Genomic DNA, 14,091 nt, shown 5'->3' with positions numbered 1-14,091 from the left:
TAAAAGCACCAGTATGCTCTCCTAACGCTCTCGCGGTATTTTAATGTCATACGCCGATCGGTCTGCGTAGCGCCGATGCATCTCGAATAAGCCTGTTGCGTAATAGTAAATCATTTTGAACCAATTAAAAAAAACTGGCTCAAAATGATTCCGTGACAAACTGTTTGAAAGAACCGGAAGTGAGTTGGACTTGCCATCACTAACTGGGGTCAATCGGTAGGAGGCGCAACTCTAGACGGCTTACCGCTCATGTAACCCTCCCCCAACCTCAAACGAGGCATCGACTCCGTCATCATCCATTATCAGTGAGCTAGCTCATGTCTTCGGCATAGTTGCGCTTTGAAGGTGAGTTTTAAAGATTACATTTAATAAGAGACTTTAAATATCTTAGGCATTTCACTCGTTAAGTGTATTAGAAGTACGACAAGACCGTTTAACTGACCATAATTCAGAAAATGTATTCACGCCGTTGTCCGAAATTCTCTCCTATACTAAGCGTCGTCCTCATGTGAACCGAGAATATCGCAATTTAATCGCATTTATTTTATTTTACAACGTGAGTTTCTTTTGTTGGCTATTGTTACTGGTTCGTAACGACTTGTACAGGTTTGCCTTGCTGGAATTTTCCAGCTAATGCTATTTCCTTAGTCTGTGGCTAATAGCGTTAGCACGATAGCATTGCATGATTGAGATGCAGTTGATCGATTTGATTAAAAAAAAGAGGTTGAAGATACAGTTTTCATCGGACATTAAGCCAGATTCATGTTGACCACATAATCAAGATCAAAATAGACCGCGAACCGTGTTTGAAATCGACTTATTTTAGATAGCCTGAAAGTGAAACTATTATGTTCATGCTATGCTACGTACGCTCTGAAATACTTGATTCTTATTAGTCAGTCGCGTTTAGCTGTCCATTGTGCAGCGTGGCAGTTAAACCGTATCGTTTAGCATAGGGCTATGTAATAATTATAATTATTTCAACTTAATTTAACTTCATTGTGAATATTTCATGCTTTATTAATTACTTAATTTGCTAAATAACGTAGTTGTGTAGCATTGTGCTGATATTCTGTCTTTGGATTGTCTCTACATAGAGTAAATTTACGTTTTATATTCATGAATTTAAACATCCCAATAAATGGGATGACTAAGGTAGAATTAGACGGCCGTAAAATAAATCCATTATTTTGCTATAATAGCAAAATAATTGATATGAATGTATAAACCCCAATAGATTTTTTTAGGAACCAAATGTGAAACTTAGTGAATTATCCTTTGAACATCTATAACTTAAAAAAAAAAAAAAAAAAAAAAATTCTTGATATATGATTCAAGTATTAGAGACCATTAATTATTAAATAATGATAGAAAAAAATGCTTCATGGCAGCAGGGAAGTTGTGGTTTCTCCCGTTTTGCGTTTGTAATATTTAAACTAAAGTACATATAGTTTTTGCCTGTTTATTTGACTTTGTTTTTCTTCATAGGAACTTCATTGTTTGAAACCTTGCACGTGCAAATCAACCAAAGACTGATCCCAAAACGCTTTGCTGTTCTTCCCGTCCAAAATGGTGAAGATATTTGTTGGCAATGTAGCTTCAGCGACCACCGAAGACGAGCTCCGTGCTTTGTTTGAGAAGTATGGCGCTGTGTCTGACTGTGATATTCTGAAAAACTATGGCTTCGTGCACATGGATGAGGAAGAAGCGGCGCAAAAGGCCGTCTCGGCTTTGCACAAGCACGAGGTCAACGGTTCGCGCATCACCGTCGAGTATGCCACCACCAAGGTACGCAATGCCACCAAGATCTACGTGGGCAATGTTCCCGAAGGAGTAACCGCTGCCAAAATCAAGGAGCTCTTCCAGCCGTTCGGCAAGGTGGTGGAGTGTGACATCGTGAAGAATTACGCATTCGTTCACATGCAGAGGGAAAGCGAGGCTCTGGAGGCCATTTCAGAGCTTAACCACTCCAAATTGGAGGGCCAAAAGATCTTTGTGTCCCTCTCACGCAGTAACCCATCCAGAAACGGCCGAGGGGATGACTATTATCCTCCTCCTCCCCCACATCACTATCCACCTCACCCACACCATCATCCTCACTTTCTGCCCCCACGCCCGCCGCCCCGTGACTACTATCCGCCCCGTGGCCGACTTCCACCCCCTCCTCTCCCACCGCCGCCGCCCCGCGCCTACTACGAGCGCGAAGTGTACGAGAGGGGCCTTCGCCACGACCCGTACGCTGCCCCATCCCCACGTTTTTACGAGCGGGATCCATATGAGCGGCGCCTTCCGCCCCCTCAGCGACCAGTCACGCCGCCTCTCGCCGGGCGCTACTACCGTGAGCGCAGCCCTCTCGGCGGTCGCCGCTCTCTCCTGCCTCCGCCTCCCCCTCCACCCTCTTCTGCCGGCTTCGCCCGCGGTTTCGCCCGCAATGGCGCTAGCTCAGCACCCCCTCCCCCTGCCGCCGCTCCTTCCTCCCACTATCAGCGCTACTCTCTCGGCTCAGGCTTTGATAAGGATGATTATATGGAGGACAAGTACAGCAATGGCTTCAGCCGTAGCTACTAAGCATTGAAGTTTGTCCGTCCCTTTTTTATTATCGAGGAGCCAAGTAATCTAAGAGGGACGTAACTTCAGGGAGTTAGGGGTGAATTTTTTTTTTTTTTTTTTTTTTGGGTAATATTCTGTGATAGTTGTAGCTATTTTAGATAACGGGTCAATCAGCTAATACTGTACTCATTTAACTAATAGATTTACCTCCGCCCGATGAAGGAACGGCAAATAGGAAGTTAAATGCACCTGAGTTTTATAGCATGTTATGATGTACTATATTTGCCAGCCATATCGGTTTGAGTATTTTTTTTTTTTGTTTTTTTTTGTTTTTTTTTGTACAATCAAATCTTACATATTTTTAGTTCATTTTACTCTGGCATGCACTAAATACAAAAGAATCGCTTGGGGGGGAAAAAATATAAATATATTTTTTTTGCATATTTTAAACTTGCATAGCCTACCCAACAGGAAATTGGTCGTGTTAAATGTTTAACAGTTTTGTTTTGTTTTTTTTTCTCTTTGGTATTTAGAAATATTCAAGTTTTGTCATTATGTTTTGCATGAGTGAGACAAGTTAATTTGGAGATATTTAGAATTTTCCTTATTGGTCTTCGTAACTAAATTATATTAATACTGTATTTTTTTATTTTGTTTTTGATTTTATAATTTTTTTTTTTTTACTTGCAAATTAACTTGCTATGTTGTTAGATGTTGGATGTGAGACCAGTGGGAAGGAACAGAGAGGAAAATGGGTAAAGAGGTGGTTGTGGGCGGAGCTCTATGCTATCTGACTGATCAACCAATCCCATCCTACCGGCTAACCGAGTACATCGCATCCACCAGCCGCTCAACTTTCGGATCCGCTGCCGCATCCTAGGACCATCGGTCAAAGGAAACGAATGACCGACCAGCCGCCGACCGCCTAATAAATTAAAAACAACGCTGAATCTATTCTACACTGTATTTCGAGATCACGTTGTATTAGACAAATAGCTGATTTGCCCGACTCCGCAGACTCAGAAAGTTTTTAAAGATTAGAGACTTATTTTGGCATCACATTATAATGGACGTGCTTGTGATTGAAAATATTACTGAATTCTCAATATTGTTTCCTGTCCTACTTGTACTACTGCTGTTTGCTTATTGTTAGCGTACACCTCTGTTTAAAATGTACGTTTGTAAAAAGCCTGTTTTCTCGACTGTTTATCCGAAACCGCTCTTTATCATATTGTCCACTCGAGCAGGTTCGAAACTTATGCTTGTTTTGATTTAAACCTATGAAAGCAGATTCATGTTCTACCAGTCGCTGTCATTTTGCCGCCTGAATAAAATTTCGACTGATTTAGACGCAACGCTTTTCATGTCACTCGTTTTTAACTGAGTCTCTTTAATTTCTACCTCATGTCTCACTCGGACACGTTATTATTCGTGTAATACAAATGTCCTTTGATTTGATCTCTCATGTGTGAAGTAAAGTGCCAAATAGATTCGTATTAAAACTGCACTTTCCGCTTGAACCCTTCATACAAAAGGCCAAAGGCATTGAGATAAACCTCAGTAAATTACAGCCACTTTGTCTTTTTGTTCAACAATGACCCCTGGCCAAGATGAATGAATGTTTAATGCTTTGTTTTGAATGACTGTAGAAGCTTTGTGTGGTTCATCAGGATGGGTGAGTTAAAAGTGAAGGTAAGTAGTATTTCAAGCTGGATTGTTTGGACTTTTGTTCTCTTTGACATGTTGCACGTTAAAGTTATTGAATGTATTTGTGTACTAGCATAGCCTGTTTGACTTGTTTTGGTTTTTGTTTTTTCATTGGTGATATCAGAATAGTTCAACACTTCATTCTGATTGTCAGTGCAGATGATGTCTTGTCAAGTGGCTATAAAGTGTGAATCCCCCTCCTTCTTCCTAGCTGTTCAGTAGAGCCACAGCCACACACTTTTGTACAGTTATCTCTATCATCAGCTCTTTCAAGAGGCGGAACGTTTTTTACACTTAATAAACTATTTCAGTTTATTATTTTAAGCTTCAATGTTTAATATCATTAGTTTAATACAAGGTCATACCATCATCAAAATAAGTAAAAAGTTAAATCAAAAAAGTATCAAAGAATGTCTTTGCTGAACTAAATGCTTCTATGGTTTTCTTGGGGGAGAACAAAATGCAGTGCACTACAGGCCTCGTGAACTTAAAATGCTCAGTCATCAGCTTATAACCTCTCATACAAAGTGTTTCTAATGGGAATAATAAACGATACATTATCCATTAGTGTTTACTCGCCTGTTGCCAATAGATTGAGGAATCGAAAGTTGCTTATTTGCACAGTTTTATTAGTTGCCTTTCACTTGAATGAAAAAAAAAAATGTTGAAGAGCATTTCAAGATTTTAAAGTCATAAAATAGAGTAAAAATATAATTAAAAGTACAAGAGAAACTATGAACCAGACTATGTAGACATTAGGGTTATTTTCAGGTAACACTATCATTTGTGTGCTAAGTTTGTGGTTTAATATTGGTATAATGAGGTACTGAACTTGGTCAGGTCATGTGTAATAGATTTTGATTGATCTAAATGTTTTCCTACATCAGAATATCAGTTTCAAGTTATGTAGAATAAACAAATATATTTTATTTAAATTTAAATGTTTTTACTGTCTAGATTTATATAAAATGTTTTTCCTTAAAATCCTTCTGTTTTGTAAAATGTAAAAATGATTTAACTGACCTTCATTCCTTTCATAATTTTATATTTGCACTGACCTTCAATTTATACAGGCCTGTATAAATTCCAAACTTCAATTATTTTGGGTTTAAATGGTGCACAGATGTAGAGTTCAACTTCTGGTGTTTTGCAATGCTGTAACCACCTGTTTATAACAAAGGTAGTGTTCAGCTGAAAACCTGTATTAACCACTCATTTGAATAGTGTGGCGCGGGCCGTCCTTTATGGTGGCTAGGAGGTAAAAATAAATACATTTTCAAGTTTATTTATAACCTCTTTCCTGGGAAGTTATAACACACATGGTGCAGTTTCCTGAGAATGACCCAAATAAAAATGAATAAAGTTATTGTATTTGATTCTGATAAAGAATTGAATGTGGACAACAGAGTGAATCATTTGCTCAGTAGGATTTCCTGTGACAGCAGATCAAATGTGCACTTGTGAGAGGTTAAGGTCTGGTCTGTTTGTATAAGAGAACACCGAAGAGCACCAGGTAAGAAGTAGCTGAGTTCCAAACCATAATCTCCATAACTTAATCATGAGAAGAACACCAAAAAGAAGTTATCAAAAAAAAATAAAAATAATAAAGTGCTCCTATGTGATTTAGCACTTCACTGTGTGTCAGTTTCACTGTGACGGTTTTTCCACTATCCTTGCAGTGTATATGTGAGTGCAAAAAATGTTGCTTTTATGCAGATAATTTGATTAAATTTATTTAATGCTCATTAATGCTAATTTCTCATATATTTTGAGAATGTTTGTGAATAAAGGCAAAATGATGGTTATTTAATCATATTCCTGTGTCGTGGATTTGTTTGCCTCATTGCACAGCTTTTTTCTGCAGTCACCTCTGCCCCAATTTCCGCGTGCGCACCACACACAAGAGTCTGATCATGCAAATTACCACCGCGTCAAAATACGCCCTCCACTGCCCATAAACAAACCCTGCACCCATCACCCCATTTTAGGAAACAGCTCCAGCGAATGTGTGACGTCACGTGCTGTTGGAGCACGCGGATCCTTTGGCGTTTTGGCGCGCTTTCTGTTTGAATTCGAACAGCGTTCTGACGTTCCAGACGTGCGTGAGTATAAACTTATAAACATCGAAAACTTAAAACACAAAATATTTGTGTGTGTATATAGCAATATGCAAAACTAATTGAAAGCATTTCTAAGATTCTGATATTATTTTTACGTATGGTCAGTTGTCATTTTTTTATATATTTGAAACAACTAGGTCATTATGGTAATAGTTTCATTATTCTTAGCATAATGTCAAGATTAGCCTATGTGTTTGGTTATTAACCTTCATGACCCTCAAGCAGTATAGTCAGTCTTTAAAGGTTATCAAATTTGAACACACAAACTTAAATTTAACCTTCAAGCAATGTCCAGTGAATATAAATCTACCTCAGAATGTTTGTATGAAATAAATTCAGCCATTTATTTTCTAAATGCATGTTAGGGTTCATCCATGTATTTTTTTTTTTTTACCTTTTAATTTTTTAATTAAAATCTAACTCAGTCTTCTTTTGAAACGACTGAAGCTTGTTTTTGCCATGAAAAAAAAAAATTAAGACTTTTCATCTCAAAATTCAGTTACCTTTTTTAATGTCACAATTCTGACTTTTTTCTCAGAATTGCGAGATGTTAGAATGTTAGAATAACTACATATAAAGTCACATTTACATGTTATAAAGTCCAATTCTGAGGGGGAAAAAAATCTTTTAATTCTAACTTGCGACTTTATCCCTCAATTCTGACTTTAACTCGCAATTGCGACTTTATCTCACAATTCGGAGAAAAAGTCAGTATTGTGAGATTAAAAAAGGTAACTGATTTTTTTTTTTTTTTTTGATCTTACAATTCTGACTTTTTTTTCTCAGAATTGGGAGATAAAAAGTCAGTTACCTTTTTTTATTCGGTGATAGAAACAAGCTTCCATACAAGCTTTATGAGCTTTAATGTTACGTTGACTGACTAGTTACAAAAAAACAGTTGCCAAATTTCTTTAAATAAAAACACTGTTTTCCTGTTTTTAGTGTTTTTCAGGGCTGAATTTTTGCAATATAAAAATGATAGTACCATCAGTAACACTGATGTCAGGAGTGCAGATGCCACTTTTGGGTTTAGGCACCTACAAGCTACAGGACCATGAGCAGCTGAAGTGGTCTGTCAGCTCTGCTCTTCAAGCAGGATACCGAGCCTTTGACACGGGTGCTGTCTATGAAAATGAGGCACATCTAGGGCAAGTCCTCAAAGAGCTGTTGCCCAAGTATGATCTAAGCCGTGAAGATGTGTTCATCATCAGTAAGCTTGCCCCATTAGACCATGGGCCGAGGGCAAAGGAAGGCTGCCTGAGGAGTCTGGAACAACTAGACTGTGAATACATTGACCTCTATCTGGTGCACTGGCCTGGGATGGAGGGTCTTGACCCAGGGGATTCTCGCCATTCAGAGTATCGGGCGCAAAGCTGGGCCACCCTAGAGGAGTTCTATGCCAGCGGGCGATTCAAGGCCATAGGGGTTTCAAACTACACCTCAAAGCACATTAGGGAGCTGCTCATGAGTTGTCGCGTGCCCCCAGCGGTCCTTCAGATAGAGTGTCAACCGAAGCTGATCCAGAGGGAACTGAGGGATTTATGTATGGAGACAGGCATTCATTTCCAGGCCTACTCTTCTTTGGGTAAAGGAGCTCTCCTTAGGGAGCCAGAGGTAATGGATATTGTGAGGAGCTGTGGTCGGACCCCTGCCCAGGTTCTCCTCAGGTGGGCTGTGCAGCAAGGCATCTCAGTTCTGCCTCGGTCCTCGCAGCCATGCAGAGTGCAGGAGAACGCGAAGGTGTTTGACTTTGAGCTAAGTGAGATGGACATAATGAGGCTAGATGCCCTGAATTGTGGAACACGGTTTTGTAAACGAGACTCTAGCAAAATAGCTTAAGTGCTGATTGGACAATTTCTTTATTAAAACCAGTGCAAAATGATTTAAACAATAAAGATTATCATTGTAAATAGTCAATGGCGTGATGCATGTTGTAGCAGATCAAAAAAAGACTTGGATTTGGGAACACCAATGATGAGCATGTTTTTAATTTCTGAATCTTTTTTTTTCTTTAAAGCTGTAGTCTGTAACATTTTTTGGTAAAAACTATCCAGAATCAATTTGAGCAAGTACATAACCAGCCATTGTTCAAAACGATCTCCTTACCTTAGCCCAATTCATAAGAGTAAGCTTGTAATAATGTTTTATAATTTGAGTGGTACTGGTAGGTTTCCACGGGAAATTCGAGCATGCGGCCGTTTGTCTTTGTGTCATTACGTCACATCTATTTACATGAAGAAGGAGTTCCAGCTAGTAGGCTATATGGTGTGAGGATGCTGCAGGTGACTGATCATTTATTGCCTTTACTCACAGAAGCTGCAATAATTAAACATATCATTTTAATGGTGGATTGTATATGACAAATTAACGTAAGGGATTAGACTGTACAGAAATTGAAATCTACAGGTAAAGCTAATACACTCTAAATACACATAGTCACACAATGCTGATGTTAACATTAACAATTTGAGAACTAAGTATAACAATAATAATAATTTGCATGGTTTGATGTGATATGAGCTAAGTGATCATTACATTTAAAGGGTTAGTTATCCCAAAAATGAAATTTCTGTCATTAATTACTCACCCTCATGTCGTTCCACACCCGTAAGACCTTTCTTCACCTTCGGAACACAAATTAAGATATTTTTCATAAAATCCAATGACTCCTGCATCGCCAGCAAGACAATTAACACTTTCAATGCCCAGAAAGCTAAAGACATATTTAAAACAGTTCATGTGACTGCAGTGGTTCAACATTAATGTTATGAAGCAACCACAATACTTTTTGTGCGGCAAAAAACAAAATAACGACTTTATGACAATATCTAGTGATGGGCGATTTCAAAACACTGCTTCATGAAGCTTTGAAGCTTTACAAATCTTTTCACTTCGCCATCAGATTTTATGAAAAATATCTTAATTTGTGTTCCGAAGGTGAACGAAGGAATTACGGGTGTGGAACGACATGAGGGTGAGTAAAAAATGACAGAAGTTTCATTTTTGGGTGAACTAACCCTTTAATCACCATTGGTAGCACGATTTATTGTAATGCTTTTTTTCTCTCAGTTGGTCAGAATAAAAGTGGCAGATGTGTTACTTACTTTGTTCAGGTTACATTTTTTGGTGAAAATTCTTATTTTGGCCATACTTCCAAGACTAAAATCTGTGATTCCAAAGTACAGTATCCACTTCGGTGTGGTGACTGACAGCAAACATTAGATTCATCTGCGCTGAGGAACCGTGCCGATGCATAATGCACATAAAGATGATAATTCTGCAACTAACTGCAATTGTAGGTTTTTCACAGAAGGCAAAACTTACAGACTGCAGCTTTAAATTGAAAGTCAAAAATGTAAGGGTTGTACAACTGGATGTATTTGTATGTTATTGACCTTATTGCTGTGATGAAAGCTTAGTTCAGGTTGTATAATGTGGTTTGGCTCACTAAAAAATAATTTGAATTCATGATATTTGAAAAAGTTTTACATTAAGATGTGTACAGTCACATATATTCAAGATGTAAGGAAAATATGTTCATTTTATTCAATGGTTACATCAAACAAGTTATTTAAATTTGGACTTTTAAATATCAGAAAATATGATAAAATATCAGAATTTTTTTTCAAAACTGTATGAAACCAAGATGAATTCAGAATAAATTTCTACAACTTGTAACACTTGTTTAAAACGGCCAAAAACATAACACTACCTTTAGCCAGAAAATCATTTATTTCAACCACAAAATTATAGAAAAAAGATAAAAACTTGATTGTTTTAAAAAGTATTTAAACAGCTCATCCATTATTCAGTCTGTTAACAGCTATAAATATGTACAAGGATCTTAAAAAAGGAATGGAGCACATAAAGCACAGCAAGACTGATAGTACAGAAATAGCACTTGTTGTCCATCTGCATATATTTGCTTCCCCTCAAGTTTGGCAGAAACTGAATGTTGTTTTACATACAAGACCAGCAGATGGAATATAAAACAAAAAAAAAAAATCAACAGAGAAAACAGACAACTATACAATCAAGAAATATGTACACGAAAGGCAGTGATGAATTGCAAAGCTATGAAAGTATCAATTAAATAATTGTTCAGTTTTCCTGGTGACCTATCCAAGTATTTTCAGCATAAAAAAGTTACTTACTAGTTATTCACCACAATGGTTTGGCATTAACAAACAAACAAACCTGAGATGTAGCATATATCAACAAATTAACTGAAATAACTTTACCCGTATTATTGTTACCGTCACTAACCTTACAACTTTATCTGGTGTCACAGTCCTTGAAATATATTTACATTTTGCAAGCAACCGCTCGAGCCTTTAGTACAACAAAAACGCACATCTATATATCAATCTATAAAATACATCATAGAACACATTTCTTTGCCAAATATGAACAATACATATCAATAAATAGTTTTTAAATAGAGGTTTCATTTTTTAAATCAGAATATAGAAAGATTGTCCAATGAATTGTACTATTTTAGGAGAGATTGTCCCTTTTAAGATTGTCAAATTGAAGTTAAACTGACAATTCCTTTAATTAAACGTACGTTATTGCAGTGGTAAAACGTGATACAGCACTTCTACCATTGTCAGATTGGTTTTGCAGTAGCTAGAGCACATTGATTACAAAAAGGCCATGATGGTGATCAGACCAGCCTTCATCTGAGAGCAGCTCTCTGGTAACTGTTCTTATAGTGTGTAAAGCATTGTTAAATTCATTCTCTGCCCTCCTCTTCTTTGGGACCCCAGAGGAATGAGAACCATCCTCTGTAGGTCTGTTTCACTCTTTTCACCTCCTAGAAGCAATATAAAAAAAAAAACTTAATATGTAAGGTTTCACATATTTAAGACCACAAGCCATCAAATAGAAATGCATTTAGTGTAACATATAGCTGGCTCACCCCTTTGTCAAGCCATGTGTCAAATTCATCGCTCATTCTCCTCAGCTGCCGCCCGTACTTCTTTGCTTTCCAAAGCGCAGCAGGAGCGGATTGAGAACGACCTCTGAATGGAAGTCCATCTCCCGCTCCTCCGTTCTCCTCCGCCGATGCTCCATCCTGGGGCTCAGCGTCCTGCCAGCGGCTGACCGTATACACCTGAGACTCTGAATAGAGCCGCACACGCCCTGCAAAAGCATGTGATCACATGGTAAGAGAATTTTTTTTGTTAAATTTAGGTCAACTTATATATTTCCTAATACTGTGAATGTGGTTGTCTGAAGTTCTCACTTTGAGGAGAAATGTTTGGCAAGGTTTGATCCTGATGTTGCCCATGGTTCTTGATTGTCTCTTCCAGATGTGATGTCTTTTTGCCATCCAAGGCGGTGGAATCATCTTGATGGTCATGCAACGTGTTATCCATTGTGAGAGCTGGTGAACAGTAGTAGGATATTAATATTAAAATTTCAAGGTGTTAAGAAAAATTATGACCTATTGTATTACATAAAGAACACACAAGGTTTTCAGTGATTAATTTCTTAACAGGAAGTTTAACATTCACTGGTTTTCCTAAACACATACCTGTGGATCTGGATGAATTCCAGGACAAAAGATCTGAATGTGTTCGTCTCTCCGGAACTCAGTTGGTAGTAACACTAGATGTTTTCCTTCTTATCTCCTGTACGATTACGAGTAGCTTCTCCAGTTCTTAACGTATATTGATTGCCTCATGGCATGTGACACACCCAAACAACAACAATAACTGCAATTGCTACTTAAGTTATATAAGTTTCATATTTCTAAGGTTGAGCCACGCTCATCTGAAAACGTAGTCGGCCAAAAATAATGAAAAAAAGATCCCGCTTTTCGTGACATTTAGTCGGAGTGATTGTCTTCTCGCCGCGAGCGGTAGTGTGCCAAATTTCCAGTCCGGTTGTTGTTATCTCTACAGTCAGTGTATGATCTCATTTCGGCTCGAATATTGTTGTTGTCCGTCGTCTTTTACAGTAGTGCTCCGCTCTCAGCCAATCAAACGGCGCTCGGCTTGTTCTATCAGCCAATCACAGCCCGCTGCTAGGGTGTTTTTGGCGCTTTCTGATGCAACGTCACTGTTGCGATAGGGTTTCTCGAGCCTTTGCTGCCCCGTGACTTGTTTACCTCGTACGGACCTCAGTCTCGCGGAGGCGTGGGAAGATTTACATCGTGCGCTTTCCGAGGACGCTGTTTGCAAAAGAATTTGCAAAAGAAATGCACCGTTTGCATTGAGTGGAGTTCAAAACAGAGTGATTTTGGTCGTGCAATATCAGTCACAAGGGGTTTATGCATTGCTCAGCTATGATTCATTTATTATGGAGAGTTTTTCACGTATCTATAATTGGCCTTACCTTGAATGGTTTGCTGTAGAGTATACTGATTTAATGCCAATAAAATTCACAGCCAAGAAAACATATTTAGCTATTTCTGTTCAAGAACTGTGGTCATATAATGTGCATTTTCTCAGTTCGAACTGTAGATGGCAGGAGAGATCTGTGTTGTTGAGTCATTAGAAGAAGTTGGTCATTTCTTTGCTTATGACTCATGTCTGCAGAACACAGAAATATATATAGGTTAATAGGACCTTTTACTGTGTAGATTGCTGCATATAGATATTTTTATGTAATTTTTGCTAGGTCTACACTGCAGAATGTCTGTGCTTGCTGTATATATCCAGTTCCTCTTTTTCATTTTAACACATAAATACATAAAAAAAATGTGTAAAAACTCAATATGTAATGTTATGTAGCTGCACCAACTGAATTTTGGGTATCCAACATTGCACTTAACTTAAAAAAAAAAAAAGACAGATAATGTATTAGAGCTGGTTAAAAATTTAGATAGCAAACAGAATTCCTCTTTGACAGCATCATGGAGACACACGTTTGGTTACAGCAGAGTATAAATAAAGGGTCCTACTACTGTTTATTTTATTGTTTATACTGTTATTATAAAAAAAAATTTCATTGCTGTGACATTGCTGCTGCAAAAAATAATACAATACAAAAGCAACATCTTAAAGGGTTAGTTCACCCAAAAATGAAAATGATGTCATTAATGACTCACCCTCATGTCGTTCCAAACCCGTAAGACCTCCGTTCATCTTCGGAACACAGTTTAAGATATTTTACATTTAGTCCGAGAGCTTTCTGTCCCTCCATTGAAAGTGTATGTACGGTAGACTGTCTATGTCCAGAAAGGTAATAAAAACATCATCAAAGTAGTCCATGTGACATCAGTGGGTTAGTTAGAAGTTTTTGAACAACGAAAATACATTTTGGTCCAAAAATAACAAAAACTACAACTTTATTCAGCATTGTATTCTTTTCCAGGTCAGTTGTCAATCCGGGTTCACGACTCTGCAGTGACGCTGCTGACATAAGACGCTGCTGACGTGTTATCCGGTGCGCCGAGCTTCGTTTACAGTCTGAGGGTGACGCACGCTGTATTCAAGCTATTCTACATTGTTTGTATTTTGGTTTTGCTATATTTTTTAAAATGGTGCGTAAGTGTGCATGTCACGGATGTCCTAATCGCCAAAAACAACGACGTAAAAGTGCATTACCAACGCCGAAAGATGAAAGGATTCAATGGAATCAATTCAATGGAAAGGATTCCAGAAGAAAATACAATTCTGAATAAAGTCGTAGTTTTTGTTATTTTTGGACCAAAATGTATTTTCGATGCTTCAAAAACTTCTAACTAACCCACTGATGTCACATG

General features: G+C 38.0%; 3 protein-coding genes across 3 annotated transcripts; 2 read left to right on the top strand and 1 right to left on the bottom strand.

The window, feature by feature from the left end:
• The first annotated feature begins 195 nt into the window (after nucleotides 1-195).
• zgc:77262 (uncharacterized protein LOC402952 homolog) lies at nucleotides 196-7,332 on the top strand. The gene is made up of 2 exons (XM_067376495.1): nucleotides 196-345; nucleotides 1,489-7,332. The coding sequence occupies exon 2, from the start codon at nucleotides 1,570-1,572 to the stop codon at nucleotides 2,566-2,568; it is 999 nt and encodes a 332-aa protein (XP_067232596.1). The 5' UTR covers nucleotides 196-345; nucleotides 1,489-1,569; the 3' UTR covers nucleotides 2,569-7,332.
• Nucleotides 6,335-8,428, top strand: zgc:110782 (uncharacterized protein LOC541358 homolog). The gene is made up of 2 exons (XM_067376496.1): nucleotides 6,335-6,359; nucleotides 7,320-8,428. Exon 2 carries the CDS (start codon nucleotides 7,353-7,355, stop codon nucleotides 8,214-8,216), a length of 864 nt encoding a protein of 287 aa, XP_067232597.1. The 5' UTR covers nucleotides 6,335-6,359; nucleotides 7,320-7,352; the 3' UTR covers nucleotides 8,217-8,428.
• A 1,509-nt stretch (nucleotides 8,429-9,937) lies between these two features.
• Nucleotides 9,938-12,352, bottom strand: bada (BCL2 associated agonist of cell death a). The gene is made up of 4 exons (XM_067376322.1): nucleotides 11,917-12,352; nucleotides 11,626-11,766; nucleotides 11,299-11,522; nucleotides 9,938-11,193 (listed from the first exon to the last, which is right to left on the bottom strand). Exons 2-4 carry the CDS (start codon nucleotides 11,756-11,758, stop codon nucleotides 11,113-11,115), a joined length of 438 nt encoding a protein of 145 aa, XP_067232423.1. The 5' UTR covers nucleotides 11,759-11,766; nucleotides 11,917-12,352; the 3' UTR covers nucleotides 9,938-11,112.
• Between the last annotated feature and the right edge of the window lie 1,739 nt (nucleotides 12,353-14,091).

Source organism: Chanodichthys erythropterus, chromosome 22 (genome assembly GCF_024489055.1).
Source record: "Chanodichthys erythropterus isolate Z2021 chromosome 22, ASM2448905v1, whole genome shotgun sequence".
Taxonomy (NCBI): Eukaryota; Metazoa; Chordata; class Actinopteri; order Cypriniformes; family Xenocyprididae; genus Chanodichthys; species Chanodichthys erythropterus.
The sequence above is the reverse complement of the archived record's forward strand: the minus strand, read 5'-3'. Positions and strand labels throughout refer to the sequence as shown.